Genomic DNA, 14,472 nt, shown 5'->3' with positions numbered 1-14,472 from the left:
CTAGGGCTGGGCCTAATTTGCTCGGGTCTAGCTCGCCTAGCCTCCTCTGCTCCGCGCTTGCTCAGCCAACTCCGCTCGCTGCTCGCCCAGCGCCCCAGCCGCCGGCCCATCGGCCTGTGCACTGCAGCTGCCAGGCTGCGCGCAACGTGGCTACGTCGACACCAGCCGAAACAGTGCCAAAAAATCTCTCCCAAACTATCATCGTCTCCGAGGGTTTAGGCCCGAAAAAGTGCAGCTCAGTCACGAACAGCAGAAATGGCCACTCGTTGGTAGGGTTTTGGCCCCTCCGCCCATCTCCGCCGTAACACAGCCGCCCGCTAATTCGCCGACCAGCTTGCCATCACACGCTCGCTGCCGCCCCCGCTCCCCTCCCGCTCGCTTCCTCCTCCGCCCCCGTGCTCACCAACGCCAACGCGGCAACGCCCATGGTGCCCGTCTGCTGAAAACACCCGCCGCCGCCATGCCTCGCGCCCAGGTACGTGCTTCTCTGATCCATCAGCTGGCCCGTCAGCGAGTGGACTGGTTCCTGCGGGATTCAGTTTGGTTCGAGGGCGCGGAGCTATGTGGGGGCGTGATCAGCGTACGGGATGTGGTGTGACCGTGTGACGACTGAGGGCTGAGGCGTTCAGTTTTGGGTTTAATTGGTTGATTGGCGAGCTCTTATTTGCGGTTGGGTTGTGAGGTCCTGAGCGCGTGGGGTTTTAGGATCATGATTTTGGGTTTTCGCAGTGATGACCATGCTTCCTGTTCGCCGCCGCCTTCTTTTACAGTGCATTTTGCGGGGGTGTTTTGTGCTCGAATTGGTCAGTGCATTTTACGGGGGTGTTTTGTGCTCGAATTGGTCTTATCTGTTTGTGTCAAATGAAGCAATTAGTGTGCGGGGGTGTTTGTGTCAAATGAAGCAATTTGTGTGCGGTCATATATTTGTTGGCAGTGTTTGTTCTAAAACATGTAGTAGTATTTGCTGAGCAGTTCCAACCATTTTGTATTGGCAGTGTTCTTAGAATTTTAGCTCTTAACACTGAGTTACAGAGTTATTATGCGCTGGAGTTGGGGTTCTGGGTAGCTTTGCTTACCTTGTGCATAATTTTGGCGTTGTTCAGATGGTAACCCATGGCCATGGAGCAAAAAGGGATAATGCAGGGGCAAAAAAATCTCCCCAGCAAATCCAGATGCTGGAGAAGTTTTACTCTGGTAATTATAAGCTAATGCTTGGAAGTCCTTTATCTTTGTTATACATTTCATTGTTGCTGATATATCTTTTTATCCAGATGTACAGTATCCAAAGCCAGAGGAAATGGGAGAGTATGCAACCTGTGTTTGTTTGACTTACAGTCAGGTCCGTATATGGTTCAAAGAGCGGAGGAGAAAAGACAGGAGGAGGGAGATGGGAGTCATTGGGGCTCAGATGGAAAGGCAATTTAGAGCACGGTCCACTGGACCTAGATCCAGCAGCAGTTCTTCCTCTTGTAACCAAGCTCCCATCTATGGTATTTCACGTTCACAATCGGAGTTGGACACTTGGGGTATGAGCACTGCAGGAGAGGGAAGTAAAATTATATCACAAGTTCTGTTCCCCAAGGATTATATCCTGAGCAAAGTTTTCCGCAAGGATGGTCCACCCCTTGGTAGTGAATTCGACCCCCTCCCCCAAAGTGCACATGGCTGTAACAGAGGTACACTAGTAACAATTGTAGGTTATTGAATCTTATTTCTAAATCTTTGATTTGCTCCCCCAATGGGTGAATATGTGACCGGTTCCACTAGCAGCTACGTTTGTTTCTTATTCTTCTTCATTTATGTTCTCATGCCCACTTCAATTGGTATACTGTTCACTTTAGGCTGCGAAATGTTGTTGGCAGGCTATTGATTCTCCCTACATTTTTGTTGAGTCATTCATTTACTCATTCTGCTATTGTGTCTGAAGTCATATTATGCATTTGCTTGATTTTGTTTGTCACTGTTCACCAGTGCTGAACAATTACATTTACTTGTTTTCTGGTGTAGAACTTTAGTATAGTTTTCTGTTAACTTGGTATAAACAGATCTGTTTGGTTGGTTGATTGACAAACACTACAATGCCAAATCTCAAGTACAAGAGTCCCTTGGACAAGTGTTTGCCAGTGTTTGATTTCCTGGCAGGCTGGCACAAATGTGTCTGTTCACATCTTCTCCTCACCTGTCTAGATTCATTTCTTTGCCAAACCTTCCCTAATGCTTTGCAAACAAATTGTTGGCTACAACCAAACATGTATTTCTGATTTTTCATTTAATGTTTTCTAACAGTACTGTTGCTAACATGGTCCCAATCTTTCATATACAAGTTGCATCATTTTCTTGTAGATGCAGTTGATATATACTAATGGTGCTGCGTGCAACTGATAAAAATGCTCATTTTCTTACATATATTTTGCAGACACTACATGCCATCATTCCTCTGAGAAACAAAGAACTGTGAAGAAGAGAAAGGTACCATAATTCAATAACATTTAGACTGCTTACTCATGTTTTATTTCATTGGCATATTTTTTATTAAACTTCCACTATGCTACTTGTGTCATGCAAGGATATGATATTCTTTATCCAGATGAACGGGTGTTCAGTTTGATATATTTTTTGTTTCTTTGCAATACCATACCTGTGTTTGCAAGTTTTTTTGGTTATCATAAATGCAAGTTCTTACCAATGAAACAATTTTTTTTTTAATAAAAGGTTTCCCCTGCTTTATAGATTTAAAGCATCCACAGTTTAAGTTCCAAAATCAAGGCGCAGCGCGCTCAGAAAGCCATATGGCTAGATAGGCAACAGCATAGCATAACCAATGAAACAAGTATTGGCACAGTTTGCTCAAGTTCAATAGGTTATCCTATTTGTTCTGTGGATCGGTCCCTAATAACACCCAAATTTGTACTGCCAGTCTGCCATAAAGTATCCACGGTCCCTACCATAGTGGCTACATCATTTGTTCAGATATATTTGGAAATGTCTTTGAGGGCCCTGCTTACACCATTTTATGGTCAGATGTAAGATTAGGCTCCACTATGCCCTTTCTTGAAATTATTTTTCTTTACCATCAACTGCGGATAAAAAAAAACGCTGATTGAAATTTTCATACATGTCAATGTGAGCTGAAATAACCTCCAGTACCATTTCATATTTTATCTTTCTAGTCCATTGTTATTTTCCTCAGAAGTTCTTTATTGTGTCCCATAAACTAAAAATATCAGTTCATATTATTTTCCATGTTGAGCTTTCTGACATTGCACCATATATGTTATCAAATTGTTCAACTGCAGATCATGGAGTCTACTACTACTGACCAGAGATCTGATGTGTATGAGGATACCGCTCCTGTGCGGAAACATGGAATTGGCAAAGGTCTCATGACAGTGTGGCATGCCATGTATTCTCATAACGTGAAATGCCAAAGCGGCCCAAATTTCATTGATGAAACTGGTTGTTTGAGGTCCCTTAGACCGTTTGATGATTTTGATGGATTAGAAGATCGTGATAATGGAAGGAAGACTCAAGTAAAGTCTCATTTATTTGATGTTATTTGGTGAACATTATATTGTCATTACAGAATTAGCCATTCACAAATCTTTTATGGTTCCTACCTATGTGCAGAATCAAGGTATGACACGGAAAAAGATAGTCAAAAGGAGTAAAGTTCTAGCTAATAGAAAAAAGGTATTTTTCTTGCTTTCCGCGAGGACTAAGAAAAAACAGAAAGCTTCTACAGACTACAGTAGCATTAGCACATTTGCTAAGTTGGTCATTTGGAGGAAAAACAAAACCTTTCAATTTTGGCAGTTTACTTTCTGGGTCATATGAGTAAAAAAAGGGCAGACCCAGTGCCGGAGGCTCCCACATGAGTGGGGTCTGGGGAAGGGAAAAACCGAGGCAAGCCTTCCCCCCGCAAAATCTGCGGAGAGGCTGCTTCGAACCTGCGACCTGGTGACTCAGTGAGACAGCTCTCACCACTGCACCAGGCCTGCCCTTCTTCTGGGTCATATGAGTGAATTATGAATTTCTACTTTGTTGAACAATGCTGATGATTTCCTCTGTATAGGTGCCGTGTAAGTGTAAGAGAGTTACTGGTCCAAAGGTGTATCCTCCAATGGATTGCCATCTTTCAGTTGATAAATCAGAATCTTCAGAACTACAGACTGAACTAGTGACTTTAGTGGATGATGAGGAGCTTGAGCTCAGTGAATTACAAGCAGGTCCCAATCCATTAAGATGTTCAGCTCACCTGTCTTCAAGTGGTAGACATGACTGCCCCCTTTGTAAAGGTTTGCATATCCGTCTCAATAAGTCATCCCTGTATGTACTCACCTTCTGTAGAAAATAATTATTTATAAAGTATTAACTCATTTATCTTGCAGATTTACTTGCCAAGTTTCCTCCACAAAGTTTGAAGATGAAAAAGCTATTCTCTACAAAACCTTGGGAGTCGTCGCCTGAAATGGTGAAAAAGCTTTTTCAGGTCATATGAATAAACTACTACTTTTCTTTATTATTTTTTGTCATCATCATCATCATCTTCTTCACAGACCTGATCAGCTGATCTTGCATAAGAAACACTTAATATTAGCATTTCCATCCAGTTTTCTTTTGTGAATAAGGTAGCACATTTTCTCAATAAAAGTAGGCACATTGTGCTGGCTTCCAGTAACCATCCATCGCGATTGCATGTGTTAATCCAGGAAGTTGGAATGCTTTTACTCTTTTAGATACTGAGATGCGACTTCTTCATTATTATGGTAATTCCATTTAGTTTACTTTGGAACATCAATACCTAGAGATGAAACACATGCTATACATGGTTTTAGTAGCTTTCAAGTTTCAAGTAGTAGTTCTGGGAAGTCAAGGATAGAGAGAAGTTAGCCGAAACACTCTTTTCCCCATGGAGCAACTTGACCCTTAAGAAATCAGTCTCTAGAAACAACTCAATCTAATATAATCTTATCTCTAGACAGCAAAGCATACCATCTTATCTCTAGACAGCAAAGCATATCCTAGAGGCACCACAAACACTACCACGTTGTTACTGTTTGCACGAACAGTAGACGTGAATGCAGGGGCGGATCCAACGGTGGGGCGGGGGGGGGGGGGGGGGGGGGGGGGGGCTCGAGCCCCCCTACCCATACCGGAGCAGTGGAGCCCCTAGAGCCCCCATGAATTTTTAGGCAAAGTTCTATAGTGTAGGTGGGGCTGAGACTTAAGATCGAGCAGCAGTCGGAGGTATGTGTTGTTCATCCCCCCCTAAAATTTTTCCTGGATCCGCCGCTGCGTGAATGAACAGTGCACTAGCCTTAGCATGGCCTGGGCTGCTCCATGGCATGTGCCCTAATGTGCCATGGCGCTCTTCAGGTCTCCTCTTCAAGCATCTGGATGAAGTTGACAGCAAGAAGGAATGAAGGATTTACCCTGGGTGCACCTCATCTGGAACACCTACAACACAAATGGATAATTTTCACTTGCTTGGCTTGTGCTGGTGGGATGTAATGTTATAATTCAACTTATTCAGAGGGCCTTTTTTTCCTGCTCAATAGGAAATGGAACAACTGTTTAATCTGGACTGGCATATAGAATGGCATGCAATGCAACAAAAATTCCTTAGACTCTTCCCTCTTTTGTGAAGAATGGCTCCATGCAGCAGCATTGGGTGCAGCTTCTGAATCATATGTTAGAATTACTTAGGTATAATATGGGACACTGGTTTGCAGTTCTTCAGTATGAGTCATAGGAAAGAATGTCACTACATCTTCTTCATGTAAATCCTCATAGTGGTAGCTTGGCAAATCTGGAAACAGAGGAACTGATATACGTATATTTTTATATTTCTAAGGAAAACAACCAAATTTCAAGAACTGGAAGACAGGCTTCAACATTTAGCTTTTTTGTTGCAATCACATAGGACAAAAGAAACTCTCAGACCATCTCTCTTCTCTTTGTTTCTCCTGTATAGTTTCTCTTCTGTGAACTAGCCTTTTTTCCTTGCGCCGTTCCAGCATTCGTATAAGTTTTAGTTCCCATTTATTCATTTTTATTAATACACTGCAGTAAAAGAACCTCTTGGACCATCTCCCTCATTATTTCACTGGCTTATCATACAAAGTTTTTGGCTATTGGTCATCCTCTCTATGGCCAAATTTTAATCAGCAAATTCTTCAAGAATTCCCATGCAAGTAGGAAGAAGTTATCTTCTGTCATCAAGTAATAATGATATTCGTTATTAGATTTGACCAGGGGGAGAGATGTCCCCCTGATTTTCATCTTAAGAAGTTGGTGCCGTGACTCGAACCCGGGCTGGCTCAGCCAACCGCTTCTATGGCGTGTTGTGCTGACCAGTTGCACCGTGAGATATTCGTTATTTAACCGATTAACTTGCTAAGAAATGAATTCAGTTGTTTCCTGCAGTGATATGCACGGGTTGATGCCACTGGGCCTTGCATACTAGATGAATCTTTGCACTTCAGTAGACTCATGTACAGATTTTTGTGCTGTCGGAAGCATATTCACGTGTGACCTAGTCCTAGCAATGTACATCAGCTCGATACCACTTTAAACCTTACTGAGAAGATGGGCACTTAGCCCAAGAATCATTGAAGGTTGTAAGATAATCAATGTAGCAGCCACAAGAGTTGGGAAATTCGCCATTAAACACCGTAACTTATTTAAGCGCCTTGGATGTTCATAACAACAACAACAACAAAGCCTTTAAGTCCCAAACAAGTTGGGGTAGGCTAGAGTTGAAACCCAGCAGAAGCAATCAAGGTTCAGGCACATGAATAGCTGTTTTCCAAGCACTCCTATCTAAGGCTAAGTCTTTGGGTATATTCCATCCTTTCAAGTCTCCTTTTATTGCCTCTACCCAAGTCAACTTCGGTCTTCCTTTGCCTCTCTTCACGTTACTATCCTGGCTTAGGATTCCACTACGCACCGGTGTCTCTGGAGGTCTCCGTTGGACATGTCCAAACCATCTCAACCGGTGTTGGACAAGCTTTTCTTCAATTGGTGCTACCCCTAATCTATCACGTATATCATCGTTCCGAACTTGATCCCTTCTTGTATAACCGCAAATCCAACGCAACATACACATTTCTACGAACATGTCGTCTTTTCGTAGGCCAACATTCTGCACCATACAACATAGCAGGTCTAATCGCCGTCCTATAAAACTTGCCTTTTAGCTTCTGTGGTACCCTTTTGTCACATAGGACACCAGATGCTTGGCGCCACTTCATCCACCCTGCTTTGATTCTATGGCTAACATCTTCATCAATATCCCCGTCTCTCAGTAGCATTGATCCTAAATATCGAAAGTTATTCTTCGTAGGCACTACTTGATCTTCCAAACTAATATCTTCCTCCTCCCGAGTAGTAGTGCCGAAGTCACATCTCATATACTCAGTTTTAGTTCTACTGAGTCTAAAACCTTTGGACTCCAAAGTCTCCCCCCATAACTCTAGTTTTTGATTTACTCCTGTCCGGCTTTCATCAACTAGCACTACATCGTCCGCGAAAAGCATACACCAAGGGATGTCCCCTTGTATGTCCCTTGTGACCTCACTTGGATGTTCAGAACAGTTACATTTTATATGGGCCATATGCTTAGTTGATTTTCCTCTACCTCATTTTGTTATCTAATGATCGGTACACATATATTGATTGGAGAATTAATCCTGACAGGTTATCCGGTTTGTATACACTCATTTTGGCAGTACTGATGTCCACCCCTTCACATTTGATGAGTTTGTGCAAGCATTCCATGACAAGGTTCAAAATTTTGATCAGTTTTCTTTAGAATTAGGACGTTTTCTTGTTTTACTTTCCCATAATCCAAATGTGATTTCCAGGACTCCTTGCTGTTGGGGGAAGTACATGTTGGTCTTCTCAAGCTACTGTTGTTAAAGGCTGAAATGGGAAGTGATGGTGTATTTGTTCCACGATCTTCTAAAGACTGCAGATTTCTCAGTTTCCTGAACTTTGTGAGTTTCAAAGTGTTTATTATCTATAGTTTATTTCAATAGTTGAGCTAATCATTTCCCTGAAGGGGCAATAAGATTACATCTGGTAATTATAGGAGCAATTTTGGCCAAAGGGCGCCTAGCTCAAACGGTTAGGTGACCCAGCGGCACTCCTCAGGTCCTGGGTTCGACTCCCCGTGGGAGCGGATTTCAGGCTGAGGTTAAAAAAATCCCCTCGCCCGTCCCCATGTGCCAAAGCGCAGTGGAAGGCTCTGGCCCGGTTCTCACAGGGTTATGGCACCTCCTGCGTCAGGATGGGGGCGGGGGTTCGGGGGTTTTCTCGATCTGTGTGAGAAGATCTTCTTCTTAACGGAAAACCCGGGGGCCGTCATAACCCCCCGCAGGTCGAGTTTTTTTTATAGGAGCAATTTTGTTACCTAGTTGTACTAGCTTGTACTGTAGAGTTGTTTGTTGTAATTTACTAAAGGTATTGTTCAAGAAGCACATCAAACAATAGTATGTAAGTATAGTCACTTTACTAATGTTTGTAGCATCGCAGTTTCATCTAACACTATGAAGTCGTTCATCAGACAGAATGCTGACTAATGTCTGAACACTTTGGAGTACCTTCATATTTATAAATTGCCTTTTTTTGTTTGGTGGAACGAGGTAGCTTGACTATTTATTTCGGGGTTGCACCGGAGTTGGTTCTTTGATCAGATAAACGATAAAATGGTAATTGCAAAAGTTCATGGATGCAGACCTGCAAAGCTTGCAGCTATGGAAAACACTTGCTTTTCATAAAGCATATGCAAATAATGGAACAGTTCAAAAATTGTTCTACAATACTATGTGTTGATGTGTAATTTTTTGTCTTCCAAAATCAATGTGCTTCGACGAAGCATTTTTTTTTCTTCTGAAGATGTTTTTTTCCAGGTTAGAGAACAAGAATTCGATGCCAATGTTTGGATCAGGTCGCTTAATGCTCTTACTTGGGTTGAAATACTTCGTCAAGTCCTTGTTGCTTCAGGCTATGGGCCAAAACAGCATTTGCTGAATCAGGAATTCTTTAACAAGGTATTATGGGTAGCTCAGCATTCTAAAGTTTTAAATCGATCCATGTTGCTACTCTGCAAATCTGCTAGTGATCCAAGTATCTTTAGTAGTAAAATTCTTTTGGTACCTTCTTCCAGGAGAAAAACCAAATGGTTAAATATGGTTTACGTCCCCGCACACTGAAAGGAGAATTGTTTGCACTGTTGTCTAAGGCAGGAAGTTGTGGGTTAAAGGTTTCAGTACTAGCCAAATCATCTGAGGTATTTATCTTGTTAGTATTGGAAATAAATTGCTGATATTGGTAACAACTGATTTTCCCTCTGTTTTTTAACTGAATTTGTCTGTAACATTTCCCTGATTTTTATCTTTTCAGATTATTGATCTTAATGTTTCAAGCCCATTAGAACTAGAGCAGTTGATCTCTTTAGCTCTCTCCAGTGACATCACATTATTTGAGAAGATTGCACCTTCTGCATATCGTCTCCGTGTTGACCCCAAAATTAAAGGGGAAGAAGATTCTATATTAGATAGTGATGATTCTGGAAGTGTTGATGATGAGGAGGATGCTAGCAGAAGTGATGATGGATCTGATAGTTCACAAAAGTTCAAATTTCCTGAGAATGAAAGTAGACTTGCTCGAAGGAAGGAGAAAAATGCACATGAAAGTCCAAATAAATGTAGTGAAATTGATGAAAGTTATTCAGGTGAAAGATGGCTTCTGGCATTGATGGAAGGCGAGTATTCAGATCTAAGCATTGATGAGAAGTTGGATTGTTTGGTTGCTTTGATGGATGTTGTTTCTGGTGCTGGTTCTGTTCCAAGACTTGAGGTAATCTTTAGTAATTATTCAGCACTTCTCACTTGCAGTGTGCCATCTTTGTTCTCAAGAAATTTTACTTTAACTTTACTGCCAGTTTGACTATCAGATACATGAAAGATTGTTACTCTTTGATTATTTTTTATTGCAAGAGAGCCGATCCATAAGTGTGTCGTTATTCTCCCTCTGTCCAGAAAGGGATGCAATTCTAACATAGTACATAGTCAATACATACTAAGTTTGACCAAGTTTATGTAGAAAAGTATCAATATTTATGATACCGAATAAGTACCATTAGATTCTTCATTGAATATATTGTAATATTATAACTATTTGATATCATAAATATTGATAAATGTGGTCAAGCTTTAGGTAGTTTGAATAAGGAGAACTAGAATTTCATTCTTTTCTGGGCGGAGGTAGTACTTATTATGTGTAGTGTAGGTTGATCACTGTTTCCTGAAAATATCTTTTTCCTCACTTGTATTGTGTTGAATAACTGAAGCGTATCCCATTACTTTTCATTTCTTTTAGGAACCACAAAGAGTCTTGCATAATGTGCCAAGAGTGCATCCACCACAATCAGGCGGGAAAATAAAGAAATCAACAAAAAACCTTTGTCGGTATAGCGATGAGTCCTTAAATGGATCAGGAAGTTTGGATTGTTGTCATCAAGGCCGACCAGGAAGGCGAAAAAATCAGGATTACACCACTGACCCTGGAAGGAACGTTCTGCCTGTCGCTGCTCATGAACCACAAGTTGTTCTCTTAGGATCAGACCGTAGGTATAATAGCTATTGGCTCTTCCTTGGTCCTTGTAGGGAAGATGATCCAGGGCATCGTAGGGTCTACTTTGAGTCCTCAGAAGATGGTCACTGGGAGGTGATCGATTCACCACAGGTTGTCCACATGCCAACTCTACTCAGATATCAATTTTCTTATTTGAGGTTAATTTTGTAAAATTACCTTATCCTTTTTTTGGGGTCATTGCAGGAATTACTTTCCTTGCTATCTGTCCTCGATAGCAGGGGCACTAGGGAAGCACATCTCCTTACATCCATGGAAAAGAGACAAGCCTGCCTTTTTGAAGCCATGAAAAAACATGTGGAAGGAGGGAAGGCAGCCAGGCTTCCAGCCTCATCTGATTCATATTGCTCCCAGACAAGTAGTGGAGATGGAGCTTCGCCCAAGACAAGTAGTGTAGATGGAGCTTCACCTGTTTCAGACATTGAGAACACTTCTGTTCCTACAAGCCTCAAAGATAGTAATTTGGATTCATCATCTGCCATAGTAATTGAAAGTGGGAGGAGAGGTGATGAAAAAATATCTATGTGGGAACGGTTGCAAGCATTTGATAAGTGGATCTGGACTTCTTTTTACTCCATCCTTACTGCTGTTAAAAGTGGCAAGAAGTCATTTAAGGAGTCACTAGTTCATTGTGAAAGTTGTCATGATCTATATTGGAGAGATGAAAAGCACTGCAGAATATGCCATTCAACTTTCGAGGTTGGTTTTGATCTTGAAGAAAAATATGCTGTACATGTGGCGACGTGCAGGGAACCTGAGCTCTCACATGAGGTGCCAAATCATAAATTTCTGCCATCACAGCTACAGGCACTTAAAGCAGCCATTCATGCTATTGAGGTTAGTATTTCAAAACACATGCAACTCCTATGCAGTTTCATAATCGGGACCAATTTGTCCACACATCGGATTATAACCTACTTATACAAATAAATTGAGAAACACATGTTTCTAGTCGGATTTAATTTTCTTATAATCTGTCACATGTAGGCATCTATGCCTGAGGCAGCTTTTACTGGTTCTTGGATGAAGTCTGCTCACAAGCTGTGGGTTAAGCGGCTGCGACGAACATCATCATTGCCAGAGCTTTTGCAGGTCAGTAAAAGATTTTCTGGTCTTTATTTTTGTTTTTTAATACCTGAACCTTCCATTGCAGTAGTATGTTTAGTTTCTACTGCCTTTTCTCTTACCATGCTTATATTCCGCTGCAGGTTCTTGTCGATTTTGTTGGGGCAATGGATGTTGATTGGTTGTACAAAAGTTCATCTTCTGCGAGATTTAGAACATATCTGGATGACATCATTGTCTACTTTCAGACAATGCCACAAACAACATCAGCAGTTGCACTTTGGGTTGTCCAATTGGATGCCCTCATTGCGCCTTATTTGGATAAAGCCATGGCAAGTATGTTTTTGTTCACAATCGCAATGTCTAATGTTCATAGTCATCTTATTCCCCATAGCTGATGATGCATCTGATTTTTGTTGCAATGTTGTCTTTGGAAAAATAACAGTTTCAATGTACTGAGGTCTAGAAGCTGCATTTATGGTTCATTGTGTTCTATCAATTACTATCAGAGTTTCATAGTCAAGCAAGGGCTGGTTTGGTTTGTAGCAACAAGTTAGGCACTTCCTTAGGCTCTGTTCGTTTAGCCGGTATGACGCGAGGAATTATTCCTGAAGTGTAAAGTTCAGTATAAATTAAGTAATGAATCCGGCCCGGAATTCTTCCCGGCGGCCAATCCCCAGGAAGCGAACGGGGCCTTAGTGTGTTTGGTTCACGCCACAACTTTCTTAGCCCTATGCCCTACATGTCACTAAAGCAATTCACAGCTGTGGTGCCCATTTTGTTGGCCACACCTTTTGTGGCCGCCACTTTTTGCCTAAAACCTTGGCTGTGGCAAAGTTAGGCGCCAATCAAATAGGAATATTCATACTTCTTGAAAGATATTTGTGATTGATATTCAACTTTGTGGCAAGGCTTCATTGTATATGTTCTTGCACGGTATTATCACTAACACTTACAAACAAGAATTTTGGTTATTATAAGTTGAAATTTCTACTTTGTAGTTTCTATCTGTTCCTGCACTTTTTCTTTGTTATTTCATCAATTTACATTTTGTTGATTCTATGATGCAGGACAGGTGGCGTGTGCTAGGTAGCTAGGAAGATGGATTCCTTTGCGTGATGCTCAAGCACCCCGAGCTGACTTCTTTTTCTGGCGTCATTTGCAAGTTTTTTCTTGATGAAAGTTTTTCATCTAGGGGAGAGAACATGGGTCCTCTTTGAGCTTGAGAACAAGATCTCGCAACTTGCTGTAAATCATGGAATATATTGTTTCCTCCCACCGGAGCATTGTGTCATATAGTAGACAACAGTTTTGTCAATAATCGTTGCTCCGGATATGTTAAAGTTTTGGCTTTCCTTGTAGCGACACAATTGGGGTGTAGGCCATTTCTGAAACAGACTGCTGTCTGTAGGTGGTGCTGGTTGAGACTTGCTACCACCAACTGCGCCCTCCTTAGTTTTAACGAAGGGGTGGTTATAGTTTTTTTTCCTTCTATCTCTGTATATGCTACGTAGCTCCTCGTCCGTGAACTTTCAACATTGGGTGCGCCCTATTTGTACGGTGTATAACCTGTTTTCCTAATAGAGTGGCAGTTGGAGTCTTGGAGACACCACACATGCAGATGCAATTTGTTAACATGTAAACCTGGGTTGGTTCCTAGCCCCCCTGTTTTACTCATACACATGACAGTTGAGTAGTTGACACATCACACTTGCTTATTCGTTTCGTTTTGTAAAGGACTCTAGTTTTTTTTTTGAGGGGATGTAAAGGACTCTAGTACCAGACTGTCAGCCTGGGAGCACCGGCTGCAACGGAGTGAGTGTCGAAGGCGTCTGCTGCAGTAGAATACGTATTGGTCCAGTTATGCTTCCCATTTGTGTATGACGACGTGGGCCCACGAGCCAGAACCTGTAAGGCACATAAGTGCCCGCGACTCTGTAAGAGAACGATGACATTTTTATCAGACAAGTAACAGTACGCCAAGGCTGAGGGGCAACCTCACCGGCGTCAGGGTTTCTCCGGCCGAATCCTTTGTCGTGCTCACGTTGCGGTGACCCGCCGCTGCCAAGGGCTGACAGTTGGTATTCAGAGCCATTCATCCTCGGCGTGTGGGGCTGCGAGCGCTCGCTCAACCTCGCCGTCAGTTATCGGCTCGTCGCGGGATCCAGCACCGCGTCGACCAAAACCACCTCCTCCACCACCACCACCACTCCAGCTTGTCGCGGATCCTCACGACCGCGTCAGCACCGGCTTCGCCACCTTCAAAGACCAGCAAGACGACACCGGCGGCGCAAGCTACATCGGACGCCCGCCAGGTGCTCGACTGGGGTTCTGCATCGACAAGAGGGTTCGGCGGCGTGAACCGAAGTGAGCACAACCAAAATTCGCTCGCTTGTTATCTCATTCTGGCACAGATCGACCGTCGACGAGGGTTGCGCGACAGTTGTTCGCGTGTAAAATTCCTGGATTCGCGCAGGGAGATTTTGGTGCGGTGGTGTAAGGAGAGGGAGCGTCCAAGAGCTTGGGTTGCTGGGCTGGTGTTCTTGTGCTTGCACTCCACTTGTCTCAGTGTAAAATCCCTCGGCCTTGCCTCACTTCCCAGGCGGCGGTGAAGTGTAGCAGCAGCGCAACAGGGGAGGTCCTTGCACCAAACCTGCTGCTGGCACATCTGGCTCCGAGAAGGAAGAGTGATCTGTCTCCATCCCCACAGACAAGACTCCTGCTTGAAGCTATGACGCGACAGATCTGAGG

General features: G+C 42.7%; 1 protein-coding gene across 1 annotated transcript; it reads left to right on the top strand.

The window, feature by feature from the left end:
• Positions 1 to 243: 243 nt before the first annotated feature.
• On the top strand, positions 244 to 13,341 carry LOC136516383 (homeobox-DDT domain protein RLT3-like). The gene is made up of 18 exons (XM_066509771.1): positions 244 to 475; positions 1,104 to 1,194; positions 1,272 to 1,676; positions 2,417 to 2,469; positions 3,297 to 3,530; positions 3,628 to 3,690; positions 4,073 to 4,295; positions 4,389 to 4,489; positions 7,699 to 7,785; positions 7,866 to 7,997; positions 8,913 to 9,053; positions 9,170 to 9,292; positions 9,406 to 9,861; positions 10,384 to 10,749; positions 10,843 to 11,493; positions 11,644 to 11,748; positions 11,865 to 12,057; positions 12,792 to 13,341. Exons 1-18 carry the CDS (start codon positions 461 to 463, stop codon positions 12,812 to 12,814), a joined length of 3,462 nt encoding a protein of 1,153 aa, XP_066365868.1. The 5' UTR covers positions 244 to 460; the 3' UTR covers positions 12,815 to 13,341.
• Positions 13,342 to 14,472: the final 1,131 nt, after the last annotated feature.

Source organism: Miscanthus floridulus, chromosome 2, assembly GCF_019320115.1.
Source record: "Miscanthus floridulus cultivar M001 chromosome 2, ASM1932011v1, whole genome shotgun sequence".
NCBI classification, from domain to species: Eukaryota; Viridiplantae; Streptophyta; class Magnoliopsida; order Poales; family Poaceae; genus Miscanthus; species Miscanthus floridulus.
Note: the sequence above shows the minus strand (reverse complement) of the source record. Positions and strands in the feature narration are given on the sequence as shown.